The 22,545-nt window shown below is 40.0% G+C and overlaps 1 protein-coding gene across 4 annotated transcripts in view; it reads right to left on the reverse strand.

Annotated features, from left to right (window-relative positions):
- Nucleotides 1–494: 494 nt before the first annotated feature.
- RPRD1A (regulation of nuclear pre-mRNA domain containing 1A) overlaps nt 495–22,545 on the reverse strand; it is a 29,191-nt gene continuing 7,140 nt past the window's right edge. For 2 of the 4 annotated variants that reach the window (XM_063131306.1, XM_063131318.1), the window contains exons 2-7: nt 21,910–22,039; nt 20,711–20,817; nt 20,531–20,622; nt 17,758–17,884; nt 17,476–17,669; nt 495–1,188 (exon numbers count right to left, since the gene is read on the reverse strand). In XM_063131306.1, coding sequence (XP_062987376.1) covers nt 1,039–1,188; nt 17,476–17,669; nt 17,758–17,884; nt 20,531–20,622; nt 20,711–20,817; nt 21,910–22,039 — 800 coding nt within the window. In that variant the 3' untranslated portion in view covers nt 495–1,038. Of the gene's footprint in view, nt 1,189–15,533; nt 15,617–17,475; nt 17,670–17,757; nt 17,885–20,530; nt 20,623–20,710; nt 20,818–21,909; nt 22,040–22,545 lie in introns of those variants that run through there. The other 2 variants (XM_063131311.1, XM_063131326.1) reach the window with 2 other exon arrangements.

Below are 22,545 nucleotides of genomic sequence, written 5' to 3' on the forward strand. Positions count from 1 at the left end.
ATGGTTTATTGAAGTTTGCCAGGATCTTTAACAATAGTTTCAAATTGACTTATTTCAAGAAGGAGGGGAGAGTGTGTGAGCCCAAGGTTCATATGGGTAATGCTGAACTGATTTAGCATTATGTGTGAACACAATGTAACAATATTTTTATGTGCAAATGTGTATGGTAGTGGCACTAGTTTTCAAGTGACCGTTGAAGAAATGAGTAGCTAGTTTTTCAGCTAATTTATCCTTGTAATGGGTACAATCCTATGCATACCTACCTGGGAGTAAGCCCTACTGAATGCAGAGGGACTTACCTCTGAGTAGACATGCATAAGATTGCATTATGGAACATTTTTTTTTAAAAAAAAACCTAACCAGGGTTAATTAAAAGTAAGTATAGATTATAACCAGCCCATTGCTTCCAGTCTGGATGAGGTTTGTGCAAGCGATAGTCCTTAAATATTTTTTTTTTAAAAAAAACCCTCAGAAGATAAAAGACTACTATTAGATTAAAATGTTAAATAATCAGTATTTTAATTTACTTAGTCATTTTTGGTCATTCAACATCTGTTTTTAATATGACGTATTCAAAGTTTTTAAATGACATAATAACTGACAAATATATTTATTTTTGGAGGTGGTAAACGATTACTGTCAAGTTTCAAACAAGTTGTACAAGTCATCTTTTGTAATCAAAATATCAATTTCTGCTACTTAAGTGCAGATTCATGTATGATTAGTTTAAATTAATAAAACTATAGCCAATAAAGAGCATATAAGAAAAACAAAACAAAAAATAGAAACAATTTTCTACTGGGGGTGGGATCTAATCAAATTGAGTACAAAAGTTAATTGCAGTTATCACTTTCTTTAACATAATACACAGATGCTGCCTCTTTCATAGTACCTGCTTCACTTGTCAGTAAAATAGTAAACAAAGCAACATTTAACATTTCATATAAATTAGAACGCTTCAGTGCTACTCTCAACAAATATACAAAAATAATATCAATCAACCCGACCAATTCTTCATTCCAGTGGAACATCTGAATGTCAATTGTCACTATAAACATCCCCTGCAAATGGAAGATGCACCTGACTTCCTGTGACATTGGGGAGTCTTGACAGGTCAGGGAGGCTCTGGATGCGTGACTTGAGTTCTTTCCGTACCTGCGAGACTCTGGTCAATTTGCGCTTGTATTCCTGCAAGACATGAAGAACTTTACGGAATACCTTCCACATCTGTTTTATTCACTACTTGTTACTAAAGAGTTCTCAGAAACAGTTTTGTTTCCTAAAGATAGTGGGTTAAGAGAGAGGTGGGGATCTGGAAAAGAAGAAATACTTCTTCATGGCCTTTGCAGACCCAGAGGGAATTGTCATGGCTATCCACAGAAGCTTCCAGAGTTTCTCTCAGAAGCATCAAGTGCCCTCCACCTCTCCTCAGGAAGACGTTTTTCCTGCCTTTTCGTTTTGTGGATGAAGCATAGAAATCCAGTCTTCTCTTAACTTGTACAGAGTAAACATCTCACCATCTCTCTGAGTCTGTCAGGAAAATCTTTTTCTTTGTGTCTTAAGATATAACATTTCTCTCAGTGCAAGTTAATGCCCAATAGAATTGCACTAGGTGGCAAGATTATTGTACCATCTCTACATGTTTACTCAGAAATTAATCCACTGAGCCTTGCTCCCAAGTAAGCACCTAACCAAGTTAACTGGGGCTTCTGCTCTAATTTTACACCACAGAACATTTCACAACTTTTGAAAAAGATAATCCAAAATTATATTAATAGCACGTATAGAATACTCGGAGGTTCCAAATTGGAGCATTGTAACAGGTGTGTTTGTTTGTCAATATTTAATCTGGAACTACTTAGTCAATGAAATAAAGTTTTAAAAGTGCATGGTAATTTACAATAAATAAAACTTTCATTTAGATAAAATCCTTATTAATATGGACAGTCTAGTTAATGTTATGGGTCAATATGACAATAAAATGCATAGTTCAAAATAAAGTTGATACATTTCCAAATCTGAAATATTACAAATATTGAGTACTGGAAATATTAAGATTGTTAGATCATACTCCAACAACACTATGTCTTATGCATGAGTCTCATTTTAGACCAGTATACAATCCATTTAAAAGTTATAATAACCTTAACAGAATCTACGATAACAGGGAAAAGTTATGAAGTAAACCAGAAGGAACATATATAAGATAAAACCAACCCCAAAGGTGGTCTAGAGCAAAAATGTTTTTACAGCATTATGGAAAATCAGGACTGAAGGAGGCCAAATTGACATCCTAGGGGAAGTTCCAAAACTTGGCATAACAGAAAAGGCCCAGTTCTATGTAAGCACTGCTTAATCTCCAAAGACCATGAGTGGGGGAATGCAGAGTGGGGGAATGCAGCAGGCAGGAGTGTATGGATGGAGGTAGTGTTTTCCCCCAGGACATCTAGAACTTTGAAATCTAATATTAGCACTTTGCATTGTCCTCAGAACCAAATAGGAAGCCACTAAAGTTGACAATGGTGATTTTATATGCTCCCTGTGATGGGTTCCAAGAAAAACTTGCATATCTACATTTTCTACCAGTTGAAGAGTCTTTGAAGAGTTTTCTACACTGTTCAATGGCAGGCTCATGTACAATGTGTTGCAGTAATCCAACCTGGACGCTACCAAAGCATACATGATTGTGCCCAGGGCAGGACTGACAAGGAAAGGCAAAAGCTGGTGAAACAACCTATGCAATAAAAGGTGACTTCTGGTCACCTCTGCCACCTAAGCCTCCATGAGCAGTGGTAAATTTGCTTTAGGGGGAGTACATCACCCTGCCCCCATGACAAAAAATAATAACAACCCCCCCCCCGCCAATCTAGACCATGGAAGATATATAGATATAGATATACACACACACATTCGTCACCTTTAAAACAGGCGGACAATCATTATAGGAACTATTTAACTTTGAAAAATTGCTGTCCAAGTTTTTCCTCTTCCCTCCCATTCCTTTTTTCATTTTGTGCTGTATTTTTTAGAATATTATTATTATTATTTGCATTTTTATACTGCCCAATAGCCGAAGCTCCCTGGACGGTTCACAAAAACTATATCACCTTCAAACAAACAGGGGCTATCTTGTATTTATTAAACACATGTAAGCTGCGCTGAGAGCCTTTGTGGTTAAAAAGCACGGTGAAAATGCTTAAGGGAGCAATTCTATGACCCCCCAGACAGTGTATGAGACGCAGGATTTTTCAGTTTTCTGGCTCTGAGCTCAGAGAGCTGGGCACTAAGAGCCAAGAAACTAGCCAGCACTGAGTGACTGCAGTGGCTACCTCTCCGTGCTCATAAAACCATGTGCGGACAGCACGAAAAGGGGATGTTCCCAGGGGTGAAGGGGGAGGAGACCGTGGAAGCTGATTTAGATAGCTTCCTATGCCCCTCCCACTCAGAAGTGGGAGGGGCATAGGAAGGTAGACACTCAAAATCGAATGATAGCAAAAACTGCAAGGTGGAAGGAGAGGATCCCCTCCATCTTCTTTAAATTGGATACTCGAAAGTCCCCGAGGTCCTATGGATTGCACCCTAAACAAATTCATGTTGTATGCAAAACCAGGTTCCCTCGATCTTTCTCTCTGCCACTTGTATGACTTTTGCTTTGACCTAGTCTATTCTACAAGCTATATCACGTACACATGAGGATGTTAAAGAAGATGAACAGGGCCTCAATAGAGGATAATTCCTGCAAGAAATAAAAAATGGTATGTCAATTTTAAAAACAACAACACTCCTCTCTTCTCACAGGAGTTGCTCGACAGAAATTCAACCCAACCTGCTAACAATGCAAGGAAGGAGATGGAAGGCTATTTAATAAATATGTATATTAGGCATGTGCATGAAATTTGGAGAAACCCTGAAGCCCAAACAGAATCTGATCCCTTGAGACTGTTTCCAGTGTTTCCTGAGGTGCAGGTTTACCTCCAAAAATACCAGCACCAAAGTTAGGCCAGAAGGAGACTTCATTGCCTAATCTTGTTCAGAGATGCACAAACATTGTATCATCAGCAAGGAGCAATGTTTCTGGTATTTTTGGAGGGAAACTTACTAATGAGTATGCAGGGAGAGGGAGGACAGCTGAGTGACTGAAATCTCCACCTTCTAATCCTGGGGCACATTTCACCAGGGGCTATAATCACTGTGCTATGGGAGAGGGCAACGATGGAATTGTAACATGGCCATTCTTCAAGAACACCACTCTTCACTATGAACAAAGGTCTTAACCTGGTTATCAAATTAACTCCCTAACCCCTGCACCTATCCTTCTAAAACTCTGAAAGTTTCTTGCCTAGGGACACCTCTATGAAGTGTGCCATTTTCATACAAATTGCCCAAAAATCAAGGGGGGGGGAGGGGAAGCAATTTCCCCCAAAATATTTGAGGACTCCCCTTCCACAAGAACTGTTGCTCCTGTCCTTCTGAAACTTAGGGACAACTCTAATCTATCATTCCAGAAAACAACAGTCTAGAAGGAACACAGTAAGATAAGTGTGTTCTCTTCTGGATACCTTCAAAATGTCAAGACCGCTCATACATGAAAACCCTTACACCCATCCATATGAATAGGCAGAGCCAATCTTCTCAGAAGGGACAATTAACTCTGCACATTTAGTGCAATTCTGCCAAGAAATGAAGTTATCAGCATCTTCCTTTAAAAAAAGAAGAAAAAGGACATAGTTCAAAAAAACAAAACAAAAAAACCCACAAAAAAACCCACCCGCATCTACTTTTTTTAATTGGCATGCATAATTCCCTCCTGAGGGGCAACTAAGCCTGCAATTCTGACAAAGAAAAACATTCTAGCCATTGATAAAATTTCCCATGATAGTCAATAGAAAATGGTGCCTCAATTTTGGAATTTTGACTCAGGTGCAGTATCTGAGTCAAAGTGGATGGCTTCAAATCAGCACGAGCAGAATTGGGTCGTTTACTGAAAAGCAGAATACAGTTGTGAGTTGAATCTGGTGGTCAGTGCATACCTCGAGTGTATATATATGAGAAACCATATTTCAGTTGTTGTTGTTGTTGCTGTTTAGCAGTACACAATTGTATTTGTTACTGTATGATTCAAGAGAGCAATCCTATAGCCCCTAGGCAGCTTCTGCGGGGTTTCGTGGATCTGAAGTTTGAACTCGGACCCAGGAATCCAAGCTCCCCTCTCCCTCACAGCCAGCATGGAGAGAATTGCGACAGCTCAGAAAAGAGGGAGGTTCTGTCAGCAGGGGTGGGGGGCAACCAGGGCAGCTGGCTTACAAACAATCCTCTGGCCACCCCAGCCTCCTTCCCTCCCACTCGCTGAGCCAAAAACACCCATCTAGCTAAATGCAGAGTGGGTGAAACGTGGAGGCAACAATTGCCTCCGTGCTCCTCCCGTTCTGCACAGGACACCCATCAGCCTCTGAGTTCGGAGGCTGATGGGCCACTGGATAGGACTGCATCCTCAGTGGCTAATTCAAAATTGTCAACATGCCAGCCATTCTTTAACAGATCTGATCAGTAAAATGGCGAAGCACAATCTATACGTTACCACCAGTGACAACAGTTCTACATGGCTTTTCCCCACAGCATTCCATTAATGTTTCCATGGCCTAGAGCTGCCACACAGAGTAGACCAGTGTTATCCTTTTCTGTGACTTTACAAGGAGCTTGACCTGCAGACCTTAGCAATTATTTTTTATCAGCATGGCATGAACATTTTCACCTGCTGATTTTGCAGATCAAGCTACTGCTAAAGACACAGAAACAGACCCGGTGACTTCCTTTTTGTTCAGTCAGCAAAAGCCAAAGACATCTCTCTTTTTTTTATCATCTACCACAGGCTCACACAACCTTTTTGGCCTCAAGCGACACATTTGGTGTACAGTGGGGGGCCCAGAGACTGTACGCACATGTGCACACACAGAGATATAAATGTAATTCTTACCCATTTGGAGTTTTCCCCACCAATCATACACAGCCCAATGCATGCCTACTCAGAATTAAGCCCCAGTTTAACAGCTTTCAAGCATGCAAAGTACAGCTCAGTTGTCAAAGGTATTTAGATTAGGTGTTTAAATACGCAAGAGTATTAAAAGTTTACACATCTTTAAATGGCTGGTATCTCTGATTGGAGATAAGAACAATTTCCTTGCTTACTGCTGAAAAAAGCCTTTCTTCAGCTTGGAAGTCATCCCTTCTGTGGCCTGATGAACTGGGCTGCAGGGGAAAGTATGCGAGGGTCACATAAAAACCCCAGCTGAAGTCTGCATGCAAGCCGTGGGTTATGCACCCCTGATCTATCACAAAGGATGGCAAAATAAACATGTCAGAGGGTCCACAGAAGCAATTATTACTGGTTGCTCACAGTTCGTTGCTGATAATGTACACATTATTTTGGAATGCTCTTTCCTGTGGACACTTGCCTGCTGTCTTAATCACTTTAATTTAGGGTCTCTCCTACTCAGAAATAAATCTAGAATTCAATGAGACTTACTCCCAAATAAATATGAAAAGAACAGTAGCACAAGGCAGCAGGAAAAAACCATTTGTTTATATTTCAAGGGTGCATTATAACAGTGCTGAAATATAGCACCCACAAGCCATGCCGAGATGTCCGCCAGGGTTTACCTGCCTCCTGCTTTCCCTCCACTGAGTGAAGCCATTCCTTTTTTGACTTGCATGTGAGGGGGCTCAAAGCCCTCCCCTCACCAAAGACCCTTGAGACAACAGGGTCCTTGCCACATCGTAGGCCTTCCCACCCATCCTGACACATTTTGGCAGTTGTTCTCCCCTCTCCCCTGTAAATGCTGTTTTCTTTCATTTTCTTTTCTTTCAATTTTACTGGTTTTGTGCGTATTTTTTCTCTGTATTTTTGTTGTGTGTGTTTCTTTGTTTTCTCTGTGTTTTATCACTGTGCAAGAAAGAATACAGAGATAGCGGAGTATGAGGCACTCCCAACATTTCATGACTGGCTAAACCCTCATGGCAGCCATTTTGTGACTAGCCACACATCCCATAGGGGCCATTTTTATGATTGCTCCCACATTTTTAAAAATACCAAATATGCCACGGGCCCAAAAAAGGCTGGGGACCTTTTAAATAAATCCATATTCTTGCAGGTAATCAGTACAGCTGAAAGCCTGAAAGCTTCAAACTTTGTCCTACAAAAACTTTTTGTTACTAAACTCAGTTGTAGACCAACCGAGCTAAATGGTCAACCTGAAGGTTTCTGCTCTGACTCCTCCCATGACCCTCTAGGAAAAATAGCAGATGGATGTTAATGACGTTTGGAATGTAGATGTCACCTCATTCCTGCCCCTATGTGTTTTTGTGTGGGGATGCTACATAAGCATTTCAGACAAATATAGAAGTACAAACCTTTAGAATTGGGGTAGGCAACTTAGCACCAGTGAGCACTAATATGCCCTCAGAAATCTTTCTTGGTGTCCACCAAGGTGTTCTACTCCTTACTTTTTTAAAAAAACAACAGATTTTCTTATCAACAGATGGAATTGCTGTGAAATAGCTATTAGTTCTGGAAACTGTGGGTTTAAAAGGGTTCTTTAGTGAGAAGGGGCTCAAGACCCCCACCTTTGCCTGGTACTCAGTCTATTGGGCAGGTTACTTGTCCTTTGCCATGCCTCCCATGGCAGCCTTGTTGTAGTGGTGCCTGGAACAGTTTCACAAATTGTCAAATAAAATCACTGCCCAATAATATTCCCTTCCCCTGCTTTAGAATATATTTGACAATTCAAGTGCCTTAAATTTGATAACTTAAATTCAACCTATTTCAACAAATTTGTTCCCAAAGTCATGGCTACTCTTGGCTGAAATGGCAAAATTAATAGGCAATTCAAGCCAACATAATGGAATAATCAACACTGTTTTGGATCAAGTAAGGAAGTTTAGTGGCTTCAACGGATGAGTTCTAAATTTTGCAAAACAGCTGGAAGTTAAATATTTTAAGATATGAGTAATATTTAGGAGTTAGGCTCTGAAATACAGTCACCTGGCATGCTCGCTCTACAGCTATGTTAATTTATTATATATAATATTCTGATCCTGACTAAGGAGATCAATGTATGCAAGCAAGCTTCTGCCATGTTATCACCGAAGAACCAAAAGTACAAACTGAATGTTGATCCGAATACACAAGTGCAGATGGTGTCCATCCACACCATACCAATTCAATCGATGTGTGTTCAAAATGTGCGTCTTCATCCATGTTCAGGTGAAGCTAGTCACACACAGATTCCTTTATGTGCATGGCAAAAGCTGCATCAGGAACTAAGGATACAAAGATGAACTAATTTCTGGTTTGATGACACATGTACAATCTCTAGTAGGCCGTAGTTTTAAAATGCAGACTAGTCTAAAAACATTTAGGCATGGCAGACCATGTTGTCTTCCCTCGCAGCCTTCTGCTTTCTTATCATTCCTGTTACAGAGAGCCTGTGTGGCGCATGATAGGATCACAGACTGGCAACAGCAGCTGCTTGAGCTTGTAGGCCCAAAGAAAGGGGCAATGGAGAATTAGTTGCTGTATTTGTAGTGAGCTGGCAGTGAATTGGGGAGATACAAAGTCAGTGCAAGTATCGATCTCTGCCTCCACTTCCTGTAAGTCAAAGCTTTCCATATCCAACCTGAGGAGCAGCAAATGCAGAGCAGGGGCTGAGTCAGCAACACCTCAGAAATTAGTTGTAAGGCATAATCTACCTCAAACAGTGTAGGCATAAATGCAACTTCACCTGCCCTAGGCTATAAAAATGAAAATCTTATCAATACCAAGAATGTAGGGAATCAAACTGAACAGAAAGAAAACCATTTCCCCTGAACCTAACAAAACCTGAAAATTATTTGAAGATGTTGAACCTGAACCCTAAAGATAATTCGAGGTACTACTTTAAAGTAAGGGTTTACAACTCAAAAAGATGAATTTACTCATAAGTAAAATATCTCTGTAGGGAGGATGGCGTTATATATTTTAGGTTTGACTTTACTTCCATACTTATTTTGAATACGCAGCAAAGCAAGAGGCAGGACAAAGACTTGCTGGTTTCAATGATGTAAAGTACTACACATTTTAAATGTTAAAAATAACATTCAGTTAACTTCTATTTAATGCATGATTCATAGAGCTTAGGAATTATAAACACAAAAGAACCTGATTCAACCTTGTAGTGATTCACACTAACTTGTCATGTGAACTGTATTTCTTTCCTATGTGAACTGGGCCTGAAATGGTTCTGGAGGCATGTTGAACCAGTTGTCAACACCTCTTCTGGCCTGAACCCAAACTCCAGGTCACAGCTGAACACTTGAATTCTTGCAGCCATGCCTGAAAAGATTTCATGAAAGCTTGAATGTGATAATATACAATCCCTGGAAGGCACACAACTCTGATGATTCCCACTCAACACAGCACAATGCCTACTTTGGGGAGGAGTTGCAACAACCAGTATGGAATGTTGACTAATGACCCACAAGGAGTGTGAAGAGTCTGTCACAGGTTGAGATGTGAGGAAAGGCAACAGAAGTTAGTTCAGAGACTGGAATGCAAGGTGAAAAGGGCAAGTGTGAAGATTTGCTCTTCTAAAACATTGCTTTTGTAGGTAACAAGTCAGATGTGTTGCCAGAACAAAAATGGATCTGTATCAGGCAATGCAGGCATGTGTGTGATACAGAAATACTGGGAAGGCTTATAATGTAGTATCTTTCTGCTTTTCAGAGAGTAACTTTAATTCCAAAACACAATTAAGTGAGATTGAATGCCAAATCCTATCCACCAACATCAGTAAATAATAATTTCTACACAGTGGCTTGGGTCCAACAGTACCATTCCACCAATGGAACAGAACTTCTTTGTCCTCCCTGCAGTCCCCCAAAACCGCCCAAGATAGCCCCCCAACCATCCAGAGCATTTTGGGGCACACGGGGACGGGGGCTGCCAGAGGAAGGAGAAGACAAGGAAGTCCTGTTCCGCTAGCAGTTTCCATTCCAAAAGACAATGTTGAATCCACGCTATTTTCTACTCTTTAACTTACATTAAATAAATCATACTGAATTATGTTATAGACAAAAGATTTGCACCTGCCAGAGCATTAGTGACAATGTTGAATGGGCCCTACTCCAGGGGCCCCTGCCGAATGAAGTTGGCAGGAAAGGGGTGCTACTAAGGAATCACCCTTTTCAGTTGTGGCCAGCCCAGTTGCTGCCTTTTTAGTGCCAGGTGAAGACCACCTTTTTCTCCCAGGTATTTTGGTCCTTCGGTTTTTGATGTTTTAAAATGCTGTTGTATTTTACACTTTACACTGCTATCGGTTTTTGCCTTTGTTTTATACTATAATTTTACAATTTTAAAAGTTTTATATTATGCTTTATCTTGCTTATGTTATGTTTTTAATTGTTGTGAACTGCCCAGAGAGCTTTAGTCGTTGGGTGGCATAAAACTGTAATAAATAAAAAAATTGCTCTCTCAACAATTAAAAGTATGCACGCACAAAAAAGGAATTCTCCTGTTATTGATAAAGAAAAAACATGAATGGTAATATATTGCTTCAGTGATGGACCAGCTTCAAATGGAAACAAACTATTACATGATTAAACATAATACACCTTGCATTTGATTAAATCACCATTTGCCAGTAACATTTAAGTTAGGATGGTAAGGGGAACAAACCAAAGTTGTCCTATTTCCTCCTGAAGAGGAAAACTTAAGTGTCATACAAGTGATTGAATTTTAAAAAGTCAACGGGCTTTCTGGGAGGAATTCATAATACCTTACCCTTCTACATAACTAGGAAAAGCAGAATAAATTTTGCAAAAAAAGAAAAATTGCAAATATATTATGAAAAATTCTCAGTTTGCAGAATTTATACAGGTTGCATAATCCAGGTTTTTTTTTGGCATGGAATTCAGAATTTAAAACAAAAACAAAAAGCACAGTTAGGGATAAAAAACATTTTTATAGACAGGAAATTGCTCAACTCAGTTCTAAAGATGGCTTCAGTGTTGTAATGTGTTCCAAGGCTGAGTGAATATATAAACATGCACAAAGAGAAATAGGCACACTTTATGACCATGAAGACATATTCACTAGAAGCAGGCAGAATAGTAGTAGCGGAAACAGAGGGTTATGTTCTGGATCTACAGCTTATCAAGCAAATCCACATTCTTCTCTCAGCGTTATCAAAGAAAAATGCTATCTGCAGTTTGCTATTTTCAGTATTAGGACACTAACAATATTCAGGACACTTGACAACATAAAAAAATGTATGACCGACCTATAGCAATTCTGGGGCCACTGGACATTGAGCTTGGTAAAGCTTCGTCCTACCAAAATTCACTCCAAGGTGGAATATTTTAGGTTTAACAACTATTATTGAGGAAAAGGTGTACAAGGCCCTAAATAATTATTTTATCCATTTCAAAAATTCCACAACCTTTGTCACTAGTACATATATCAATGCAATTTTTCTATGTCCCCACTTCACTTCATATAGCTCATAACAATACAATTACAACAGGAAGCCCAGTGGCTGAGGGATGCCGAGACTTTTATGACTTCTTCCTACTTAAACATGCATGGGATTATGCCGGTGGAGAGCAATCCTCTGGTCCCAAGACAGTGTCGGGGTGGGTGGGGTGGGGTTTGCATAGGATAGTTCAGATTCCTGGATCCGAGCTCAGAGACTGCGCTCCAATCTCAGATCCAGAAGTCTGAGTGGCCTTCTCTCTCCCCCGCAAGCTCAGAGAGAATTACACTGGGTGCCTCTCTGAGCTTGCAAAAGTCATGTCAGAGTGGAAGCAAAGGGGGGCGGTTCTGTGGGTGGGGAAGGGACAGGGGAAGCGGGGAAGCAGGGTATCCCAGGCCTCCTCCAGTTTCCTTCCCTCCCCCTTCACACAGCCCTAGTTAGATGGACAAAAACGCTCATCTAGCAAAAATGTACAGCAGGAGAAGCACGGAGGTGACAATCACCTCCGTGCTTCTCCCACTGTTTAGGATGCCTGTCTGCCTCCAAATTCAGAGGTTGATGGGCATCCAGATAGGATTACACCCTAAAGAGCTATATAGTTACACAATCTATCCCAGGCACAGAAGTTGGGTTTTATTAACATGAAATCATTTCACTTCCAGTCATGATCAATTTATGCTTAAGGGCTAAAGATATAACAGACACCAATTTTCTGGGTTTCACACCAAGAAAGTTAGCCTAACAAGGAGTCTAACAAGTAACGGCTGGCTTAATTATCAATGATTCTCACTGAATTCTAACGAAGAAAACAGCTGCACTATGATACAAAGTGAAAGGGGACCTAATCCTTACCCGCTTGCATCACTGATACCATCAGGCAGATTTAGCCTCCATCCCAACATTGTCTGAGTGTACCCCGTACTTTATAATTAAATAGTATCCATTCACCCTTCATGTTTTCCCATAGTGCACCACCTTACAGGCGAACTGCCATCCAAACTGCCCACACCCTTTCTGACCCCATAGATAGGGAATCAAATGAATATTTGTGTGCTCTATAAATCCTGGCGAATTAGATTCAGATTCTATGAATTACATGCAATTTGTTACATGTATCTTTATGTATATAATAACCAGTTCCCAACGTTCTGGCTACACTCACATGTGAATGAGCATCAGGTTTGTTAGTCCTACCTGCATGGCCATGAGTTCAGAAGATTTCACTTTCATTTTAACTAAGTACAATTTAGCACCATGTCTGAACTCAGACAAACTGTGCATCACCTCTAAATGTAGAAGTTTATGAAGTTGCTGTTTCAATAAACTATTCTTAAGATTAGTCAGTTTAGGGTCCAAATGGAATACTCAACTGCGGTTAATTGAAAAAGGAATTGAAAAGTTACAATCTCCTTACAGCCATGCTGGAGAAGAAGGGACTGCATGAGCTCAAACCGGGTTTCTGCGACACTCTAACATGATTAAGAAATGGGACCCAGAGTATTTTTTAATATATTGACAGGAGCTCCAATGGAGTTCTATACAAGAAAGTAAACAGGCTTCAGCCTAAGGACACAAAAGCTTCCAGCTTCACGTGACCAAAACAATTAACACCAGATGGAGCAATGCAAGGGCCAGTTAGGCCAACTTCTTTTCTTGGTGAGTGGTAGGGTGGGGGAAGTAGAGTTGAGGAAAATTAGAAATCCCTATCCCCATATCTGTAAATTCTGTCATACCAAGAAACTGAACACAGGCAGGAATAAGAAAATGGAAAATATCTAGATAGGTATTGGTTCAGTTCTCAACTGACTTCATCCTATCATGGTATATAAGAATCAGGTTACCAGGCTGCAATCTGGGACCAAAATTGAAAGGAGACAAAACCTGACCCACACCCAAGAGACCAGGATCATCAAAGGAATGACTCCCATATCACCAGAAGCAGTGATCTCTTTGCTCAAAGGTGAGCAAAGAGACACCTTTGAGAGACACCTTTTCAAATTCTTTGGAACTGAGTAGACAAGTCAAAATCAGCAAGACTATGAAAAACAAACCCAACAGACTAGTCATCAGGGACAAGTTAGATCCCATCCAAAGTGTCCAACTGCGGTGGAAAAATGTGGCCCAACCTTCATAGAATCATAGAATGGTAGAGCAGGGGCCTATAAGGCCATTGAGTCCAACCCCCTGCTCAATTCAGTAATCCCACAAAGGCTTCTGCACATAAAGATGGACTTTTCCTCTCCTCCTGATGTCTCTTGCATTATGTAAGCCCTCTCTTCATGCTCCTGCATAATAGGCATTACATTCCTTTTTCACAGGTTTAAATTGTGCAAGAAAATGTTTGCTATTCATCTGAAGCAGAATTCAACAGTTAGGCTCACTGATTTCAATGGACTTATGCACAATTAATTTCATGTCAATTGTGACTATGATAAATTGCAACTATGCCAAATGATACTGTAATCAATTAGATCACTCTTACCACTCCCAAGTATTTACACCAAACTTGGAAAAATCAGTGGTGATTTGTGACATGTAATTGAAAGCCAATTCATATCACCATACATTAAGATAATGAAAACTGCTGCAAAATAGCTTAATTCCATGACACGAAGTGACATCCTAGCAAGGGAAGGATTCCCCCTACCTCTTTTATTTCTTCATACAATGCATAATGTATGTCTTGCCTTTCTTCTATTATGGAACTCAAAATGGTGTACATAGAAGTTCCCAGGTGGTCTCCCATCCAGGCACTGACAAGACCCAGACCTCTTAGCTTCAGCAAAGTGGCTGCATCATCTGTGACTTCACTATCACAAAGATATGGGAATGGCCTTTAAAGGGGATTAAACATATTCATGGAGGATATGTCTGTCGGTAGTTATTAAACACTAGCAAAAAAGCCCGTCATACGACAGGTGTAGAGGAGCAGTCTGGTGAGGAGGTTAGTGGGTTTTGGCCCCTCTGCTAGGCCGGAAGCTCCTGGCAGTTACCTTTCTTGGAACTTCCATAGAAGGCCGCAGTTCCAAGAAAAGTCCCTAGATGGTGCCAGAGGGCAAGAACTATTTCTCGGAACTTGGAACTTCCATAGAAGGCCGCAGCTCTGAGGAACGTCCCTAGATGGCGCCAGAGGGCAAAAATGATAACGGGCTTGGAGGAGCAATCTGGGCTTTTATATATATAGATAAGAACTAAATGGAGCCTATTTCATTATTACATTTCTATAGCACTGAATAGCTGAATCTCAGAGACACTGTACCTTTAAATATAAGCGAACGAAAGAGGGGTTGTTGCCTTCACGCCCTGCTTGTGAGCTCTCCAGAAGCATATATACCCACTATTAATAAAAGCTGAACTAGATGGACCTATGGTCAGGGCTCTCCTTGCTTCCTTATGATGTCAGGGTAGACAAGCTGTGGCTCTTAGGCTAAATCAAAAGCCTTCTGTAAGCTATCAGGTCAGACTTCTGGCAAGGGTGATCTATCCCTTCCCCGGCAGGCCACAGGACAGGGAAGATGTGAAAGCAGAAAGAAAAGGGAGTGGCCTCACCCACTGGTGGCCGATAGATTGTCCCTGAGGGATAAAAAAAGAAGCTCCATATCCCAGCTATAAGAGCAACACTATCTGATGTGACACAGTACTTCTCAAACAGGGGCAGGCTGACTGCGTGGTAATCTTATCAACTCAATAGGTCACATAAAATAGGCCCTATTGCTAGCAATAAGTCAGCTGATTCTCAGTAATGGCTATTATTGCAAGACACATACTTTAATTCTAAACAGGTTCAGCCTATCAGGAATGCTTGAGGATTGACTTGCTTAAATTGAAACAACAAATGAAAAATTCCGTTTCAAATTTTCATGAAAAAACCACAGTGAATTAATACTAAATTGGCAGTTATGTGGTTTGCTTCAATATTCCATTTTGTTTAGCTGGTGTTCGCAACATACAGCAAGTATGATCAAAAGTTATCTGGAGCACACTGCAGGCATATTTCTTCAACTTTCGAAAACAGGAGACAAAACAGGATTTTGATTTGGAATTTTATTTTTAGCAGGATGTGTTTCTAATGGAAGGTGCCACCATTAGAAGAAAGGGTCCACGTTCCTCACCTGAAACAAAAGCTAGATAGATGTTAAAGATATCCTACTACAGAAGTCTTAAGGCATTACTTACCACATGGAGGTTAGAGGTACCTTAATTAATAATGTTGGCTTTTGTTGTCAGCTACTATGTAAAAAATTAGTTCTGTAATTTTAAGGCACAACAAGTTTTAAGAAAAGTCATCATGTACTTTGGGTTTAATGCTAAGCTAAGCTATTAACAATGCAATCCTAAGCATGTCTACTCAGAGATAAGCTCCAGTGCATGGGTGGGGAACCACCTACTCTGTAGTCTGGTTGTGGAACCTCCATGGACAAAGGGGTGTCAGTGGGTGTGGCCATGCCCACTGAAGTCATGACCCCAGTCCTACCCATTTTGCCTATCTCACTGCTGAGAGATGCACAGTTTTATTTATTTTGTAACTTTTATGTAACACTAAATATAATAGAATCTCTCAGTGGTTCGGAACATTTTGTGGCCTTCTCAACACAGAAAAGGGAATTCAGGCACCACTAGAAGATTATTCTCCTCCCAGCGCTGGCTGAGTCATGTGCACACTAGAGGTGCACAAAGCATGACTCAGCCAGCACTGGATAGAGATATTCTTTCCAGCATCAGTCAAGTCCCTGGCTTTGTAAGTGCCCTCATCCCTGTGATGGTGGGGGGGGGGGGGAGCACACACAGAGGAATCCCTGTTATCTTCAATCACATATTGGAAATAACACTAGGAATTGCTCCGGGGAGGAGAGGAAGCACAGCTTAGGAATCCCAGGAGGCTCTGCAGTCTGGATGGGGAACCTCCTCAGGCCATATTAGGCCCACAGGCCAGAGATTCCCCATCCGAGCTCTACTGAATTCAGTGGGGCTTACTCAGGTAAGTGCATATAGAATTGTAAAGTAAGTAAGATAGAAGTTGTCAATTTAGATATTGCTCTTATGAATGGTTCTTCATTAGAATCAACATTAATATTCCTTTTAATTGAAGAAAAAAGTAAGCAAGCATATATTTATGGTGCTCGCTTTAAACAAGTAATTGCCAAAATTCACAACTTCTGGGAACTCTTGGTACTTTATCATACCGTGACATTTTCCCAGCAGACCTTACTCTAGCACAACTGAGAATGCCATTCTATTTTTTCAAGCCAGTGATCAAGATTACAGACTCTACAGAAAATAGGATTCACCAAAAAACAGTATCCAAGCATTTTAACCATAAATGGAGCAACTGAAACTATCACTCAGGTCTGCTGGAATATTCATTAGAATAGTTATCCACTTCTGGGGAAAGGAAACAGGAGTATTTCTTTTGTTTAACTTGTTTAAACTTGTTTTACTGAACTATGAAATTTGTCTATAATCCTATCTGACTTGCCTGAGAGTAAGCCCCATTGAACTCAATGAGACTTAAATCTGAGTAGATATGTAAAGGAGTGCACTGTGGTTTCCTATTAAATTCACAAACATACAGCTAGGTTAAGGGGATAATTCACCAAAAACTTACCTGTGCAAACTTAATTCCAAGGAGAGTATAAGTGGAAAGTGTTTCATCCCCCAAAGCATACTAAATACATATTCCTAGAAGATGCTTATTAATATCAAATGCTATACTATTTCCAAGGAGTCATCTGATATTATCAAATGCTGAAAAATACCCCCACGAACCCAACCCTGCCCCCCACCTAAGACAGACTGGGATACAATAATAATATGGGCAAATAAAATACTTCACCATTAGATGGTGCATAATATTTAAAGTGGGGGAGGCTTTTCTATTCCCCTGTTGGGAGAAAAAAAGATGGGAGAAAGCAGATCTTAACACAGTTAAACATTTTATAGTTCAAAAAGAAAAGCTAGAGAATAAGACTACCATGACAAAGTCACGCACTTCCAATGTCTGCTCTTTCTCTGTGAGGACTTCTTTTTGGCATCGCAGGAAGTCTGATAACATTCGAGTTAGCTGTTTTCTGTCATCTATTTCAGCTGCCAACCTGCCATTGTAATCCGCCAGCAACATACATGCATCATCTACCATCTTGGAAAGCTGCTCGCCTGAGTCTTTATCTGGAAAGTAAAATAAAATATACATAATTCCACATGTTATAGCCTTGTCGATTCCTAATATTCTGCCACTTAAGTTAACTTCCCTTACCTGTTATTCTGTCAAGCAAGGATACATCTTGGACTTCTATAGGTAATGAAGCTATCCTCTGATGAACCGCTGCATCCCCGGAGGCAGCATTTTCTAATTCCTGTAATGCTCTAATGAGATCCACAGTCTGAAAAAAGTACATTACTTTAGAAAACAACCAGGTATCAATATATGATACAAAGGTACAAGAACAAAGAACAGCAGTGTCATTAGATGGTTCTGACTGGGACCTGCAACAAAATATTGCAGTCTGGGAGTGCAGCTGTTCAGGAATCCAGAAACTCTATTCCATCTCACCACCATCCTGCCAAGACTGTCAGTATTTCATGAAAAGCAATATACATGCATGTTCAGTACTTATGCAAATCGTTGGGTTCTCCCAAGCCTGCCAACAACTCTGCTTATGTGTGAATGAAGTGGTTTTGGCTACATAAGCAATGGCACTGACATAATTGAGATCACTATTATTACTATCAGTATATACAAGTGGGGGACCCACAGGAAAATGTTGCAATGTATCCCTGCTCTGTGTGTGTGTGCGCATGCGCCTGTGTATGTTATCTGAGCCTGTGGCTGAGGGGGTTGAAAAATCAGAAACCGTCATCAAAGATAGGAACCACTGCTCTAACTTGGGTCTTAATTCATGTGCACTTTCTTGGAACATTTAGAACTGCAACCAGTCTTGCATGCAACTCAACAGAGCATGATGATTTTGAATACAACCGAGTACTTGATTTGGCCTTGAAGGAGGTCTGAGGGGGCAATTTAACTAGATTGATCTTTGCTGCAACCTGACAGTTTATTGCATGGCTGCTGTAAACTGCTCTCTCACAAGAGTCCTCCAACCAGCAATAAAGGTATAACAGTGAACCAAGCTGCAGGGACATTGTACACTGGTCTCAGCTCAGCCTACAATGTGCAGATAAAAACTATGCACAACACTGCAAGGTTGTGGTTGGACTCTCAGCTTTGATACAACGTACAATAGGGGTCTAATACCTCTGAGCAACATGGCAGAGTTGACCTGCAGTATTTAAAGCCAATTACACTACAGCTCTATCCCAAGCCCTTCTCTCCCACCCACAGCCCCCTCCAACTTACATAATATGGAGAATAAACTACATTTGCTTTGGAATTTGAATTAGCAGGTTGATGTTGCTGTTTTAAAAATCAATGCTAAATAATAACAGATTATTAGAAACAGCAGGATTTCTTCTCTTTGTTGCTGTGAATGGACAGTCAGGTGCCCAATCCTAGCTACATAAACATCTTGGATTTCACCACTGATTTTTATGGACTCCTGACTCTTCTATCCCTATTTAAAAATAGCTTCTTAGTGTGAACCAGAAAGTGACTGGTAGTCTCTTCCACCATTCTATATCTGTGAACCTCTCCCTCCCTCCTCCAATTCAAGCCACCCTATTCCATTCCCACTGGCAGGTTTATTCCACCTAGTCTCTCAACATTCCATGGCACTGATTTACGTATTAATTTTGTTAGGGTTCCCTCCCCATGTATTTTGTCATACTTCTGCAACCCTCAGGTCTTCCCCAAGTCTGATGATGCCTCCCGTTTGTATGTGCATGCTGCTGTTTTAGCTATATAATGGCAGACACTCTTCCCTGATGTTCAGAAATAGGATATATAATGATGATGATCGCCCCCAGAATATAAAATTTAATTGCATTAACCAATTCCCTGCAACTACGATGGCTCCTGTTCCATGAGAATTATGAATACTACAGACTAGATCTAGTCTGTAGTAATCATGATTAATAAAGCACATCTGAAGGTACCCCATAGTTTGAGTAGTATCATGATCAACAATGACTTGAAAAATAAATATCACTGGTTTTCAATAGAACATTTCTCCCCTTAAGAGTGATTAGAATTTCAGCCCAAAGCAACATGACACTTTTCATCTGTTCAAATTATTTCAGCAACTGGATGTATTCACAGGATTGCTGCCATCTAAACTACTGCAAAGATTTTATATATTTCTCATCCTTTTTGCCTACAGATAAAAAGCAATTCCTCCTGTGTATTTATAACACTACATTCAACATCTAAATTCCTCCTCCGTGTGCGTACTCGGAGGGAAGCTAGGAGGGTGGAAACAAGAGAGAGGGCCTTCTCTGTGGTGACCCCCTAACTGTGGAACAATCTCCCTGATGTGGCCCGCCTGGCACCGACATTGTCATCTTTTCAGTGCCAAGTCAAGACTTCTCCTAGGCATTTAGCAATATGTAATGAGCCTGAGTCTGGTTTTTTTGGCTCATCATTTCTAAAGTTGATATAGTGGTTTTGGTTATGGGGTGGTATATAAATGCAATTAATAAATAGTAATAGTAATAATAATAATAATAATAATATAACATATTCAATATTTTTATATTGAATGAAGGTAGGAACTGGTGCCCATCAATACACGGAGGTGAAACTATTATGAGCTAGTGTTCTTTCTGCTCCAATGGCCCAGACTCATTTCCATACAAAGCATAAATTAGCCACACGGGCAATACCACAACATATTCAGCATGGCTAGCTGCAAGGCAGTTATTCGTTACCAGGCATCACAACTAGAATATTGGAGGAGAAAAGAGATCACTACTGGCCACGTACTCTCAGATTCTCACTATCGCGGGATATTGTGCATACATGTGGTTCCTTTAGAAAAAGAACTCAAAATGCATAGACAGTGTAATACTAAGTATCAACGAATATTTGGAGGCAAGACTTCAGCTCAGTAAGTACTTTTACAAACGATTTCTACCTGTGGAGGATCACATGGAGAACTTTGTGTTGAACAGTTATCTTCAACCTTAATCTGCTCGTATGTGCGTTTTCTTGGGTTTTTCTCACCATCTAAACATTAAAGAGAAGATTAAGGATCTAAAAATCAGTTGGGAAAGTTTGTGCATTATAAAAATTGCATGAGATGAAATCTACTTACATAAAGCCTGCCTAAGCTGTTCCAATACATCGTTTTCGTAAACAGACCTTTCTTCCCAAATAGAGAGCACTCGGCCAAGGTGCTTCTTACAACTCTCATCAGTTTCACTGTGGTGGGAAGAAAAACAAGTTCACCACTAATACAAAAGCTAGTAAACCAGAGTTAACAGAACTTATAACTCAAAACCAAAAACACGTGTGAAATTATTTCCCATGCACCGATAGATTATCACCTGTATTTTCAGCTAGATAACAGGGGAGGATATGACTTCTCCCAGTTAACTCAGAAGCAACAGTCCTGCTTTAATCACTGAAAACCTTCACTGCATTATTAAAACTTGTGAAACTGGTTCTAGGAGGTGTTTTTGGCCATGCTTGCTGGAGCTCATGGGAGTTGGTCCAAAACATTTGGAGGGCACCAAGTGGGAAAGACTGTTTTAAAGCATAACAGGCCAATGTTTCTTGGGGGAGGGAGGCACTTCTCAGGACACTTCAAAGTCGTCGTCCCCACTTAGCAATATTTCACAAGAAACTGAAAACATCATACCTGCACTATATACAGTACTGAGCAAATTCCTGAATTACCTGCTTCCTATCACCCTACCAGGCCTCATTTGTGAGCCACATACCTTAATCTAAATCCCTTCCTCAATAATCGAATAAGATATTGCGAGCAGACATCCATGGTGTGAGATAAAAACATTTACAAAATGTAAAGTTTTCTATCATATGCACTGTGTCATAAAATTAATTAGTAGCATAATGGATTCATACAACACAAGTGGATATGATACTAGTGAAGTCTAAAATTAACTAACTGTTTTCCAGGTTATTATCCCTAGAAAGCACATATATTTATGCATGTAGCATTTCAGACAGACTAAATCAGTTAGTTTTTATTGCCTTCCAGTCTTAAAATATTTGCAAGTATCCCAATAAAAGTAATAGCCAAGTAAAACTTTCAATTGGGTGGAATATAACATTTAAACCAAAGTTTATTTTAACCAACGCCATCCCCATCAAATATTTCAACTCAACTACTTTTATTTATAGGGCTGGTGGTGGAGAGAATCAAATATTTGATACAACATGTACAACTAAATGAGATATTTTCATTTCAGACTTCTATCAATAAAGGGCAGTGAAAAACTTTCCAATTCAACCTCTTCTGAAAATACACTGAAAAAATATCTACTGTACCTGGAAACATGCTTAAATGCTTCTACTATGACAGGTGCAAAGTCTTTTGTAAATTCTGGTCCTTTTCTTTTGCTGTTTTGAATAACATCATTGGCCAGATACAAAAATGTCAGCTTCCTATTTGGTTTTGCTAAAAAAAAAAAAAAAAAAAAAAAAAAGAGGGGGGGGGGAGAAGGAAAAGTGTTATAACAATCTAAAACAATCTAAAGCAATTGGCAATTTGTGTTCTCCCCACATTACTATTTATCTGAATTACTATTACCCTATGCGATAGCAATTTCTGCAAGGCAACTTTGTGAGTTTTATACTTAAACAACTTATCTAAGCCCAGATTCCCCAATATGAATCCAAATCCAATATGCTGGCCAGGTGCATCACACAGCACAGACATTCCTCTTTCTAGATTTTGTTCTCTTACATACATATAGGCAGCACCTTAACAAACTCATATATACACATGGGCAGTACATTAAAAAAATATTTGCTCAAGCTGTTTGCAGTCTGAAACAAGCTAGCCTCACAAAAAGCCTGTAATTTCGTAATATAAGTTTATTTTATTATGATACTTATATCCCAGCTTTCTGCTTTACTTCTAAAACACCCGTGTTAGTGTAAATCATGGGTATAAAGGACTTA

This window comes from Elgaria multicarinata, chromosome 1 (genome assembly GCF_023053635.1).
Source record: "Elgaria multicarinata webbii isolate HBS135686 ecotype San Diego chromosome 1, rElgMul1.1.pri, whole genome shotgun sequence".
Lineage (NCBI taxonomy): Eukaryota > Metazoa > Chordata > Lepidosauria > Squamata > Anguidae > Elgaria > Elgaria multicarinata.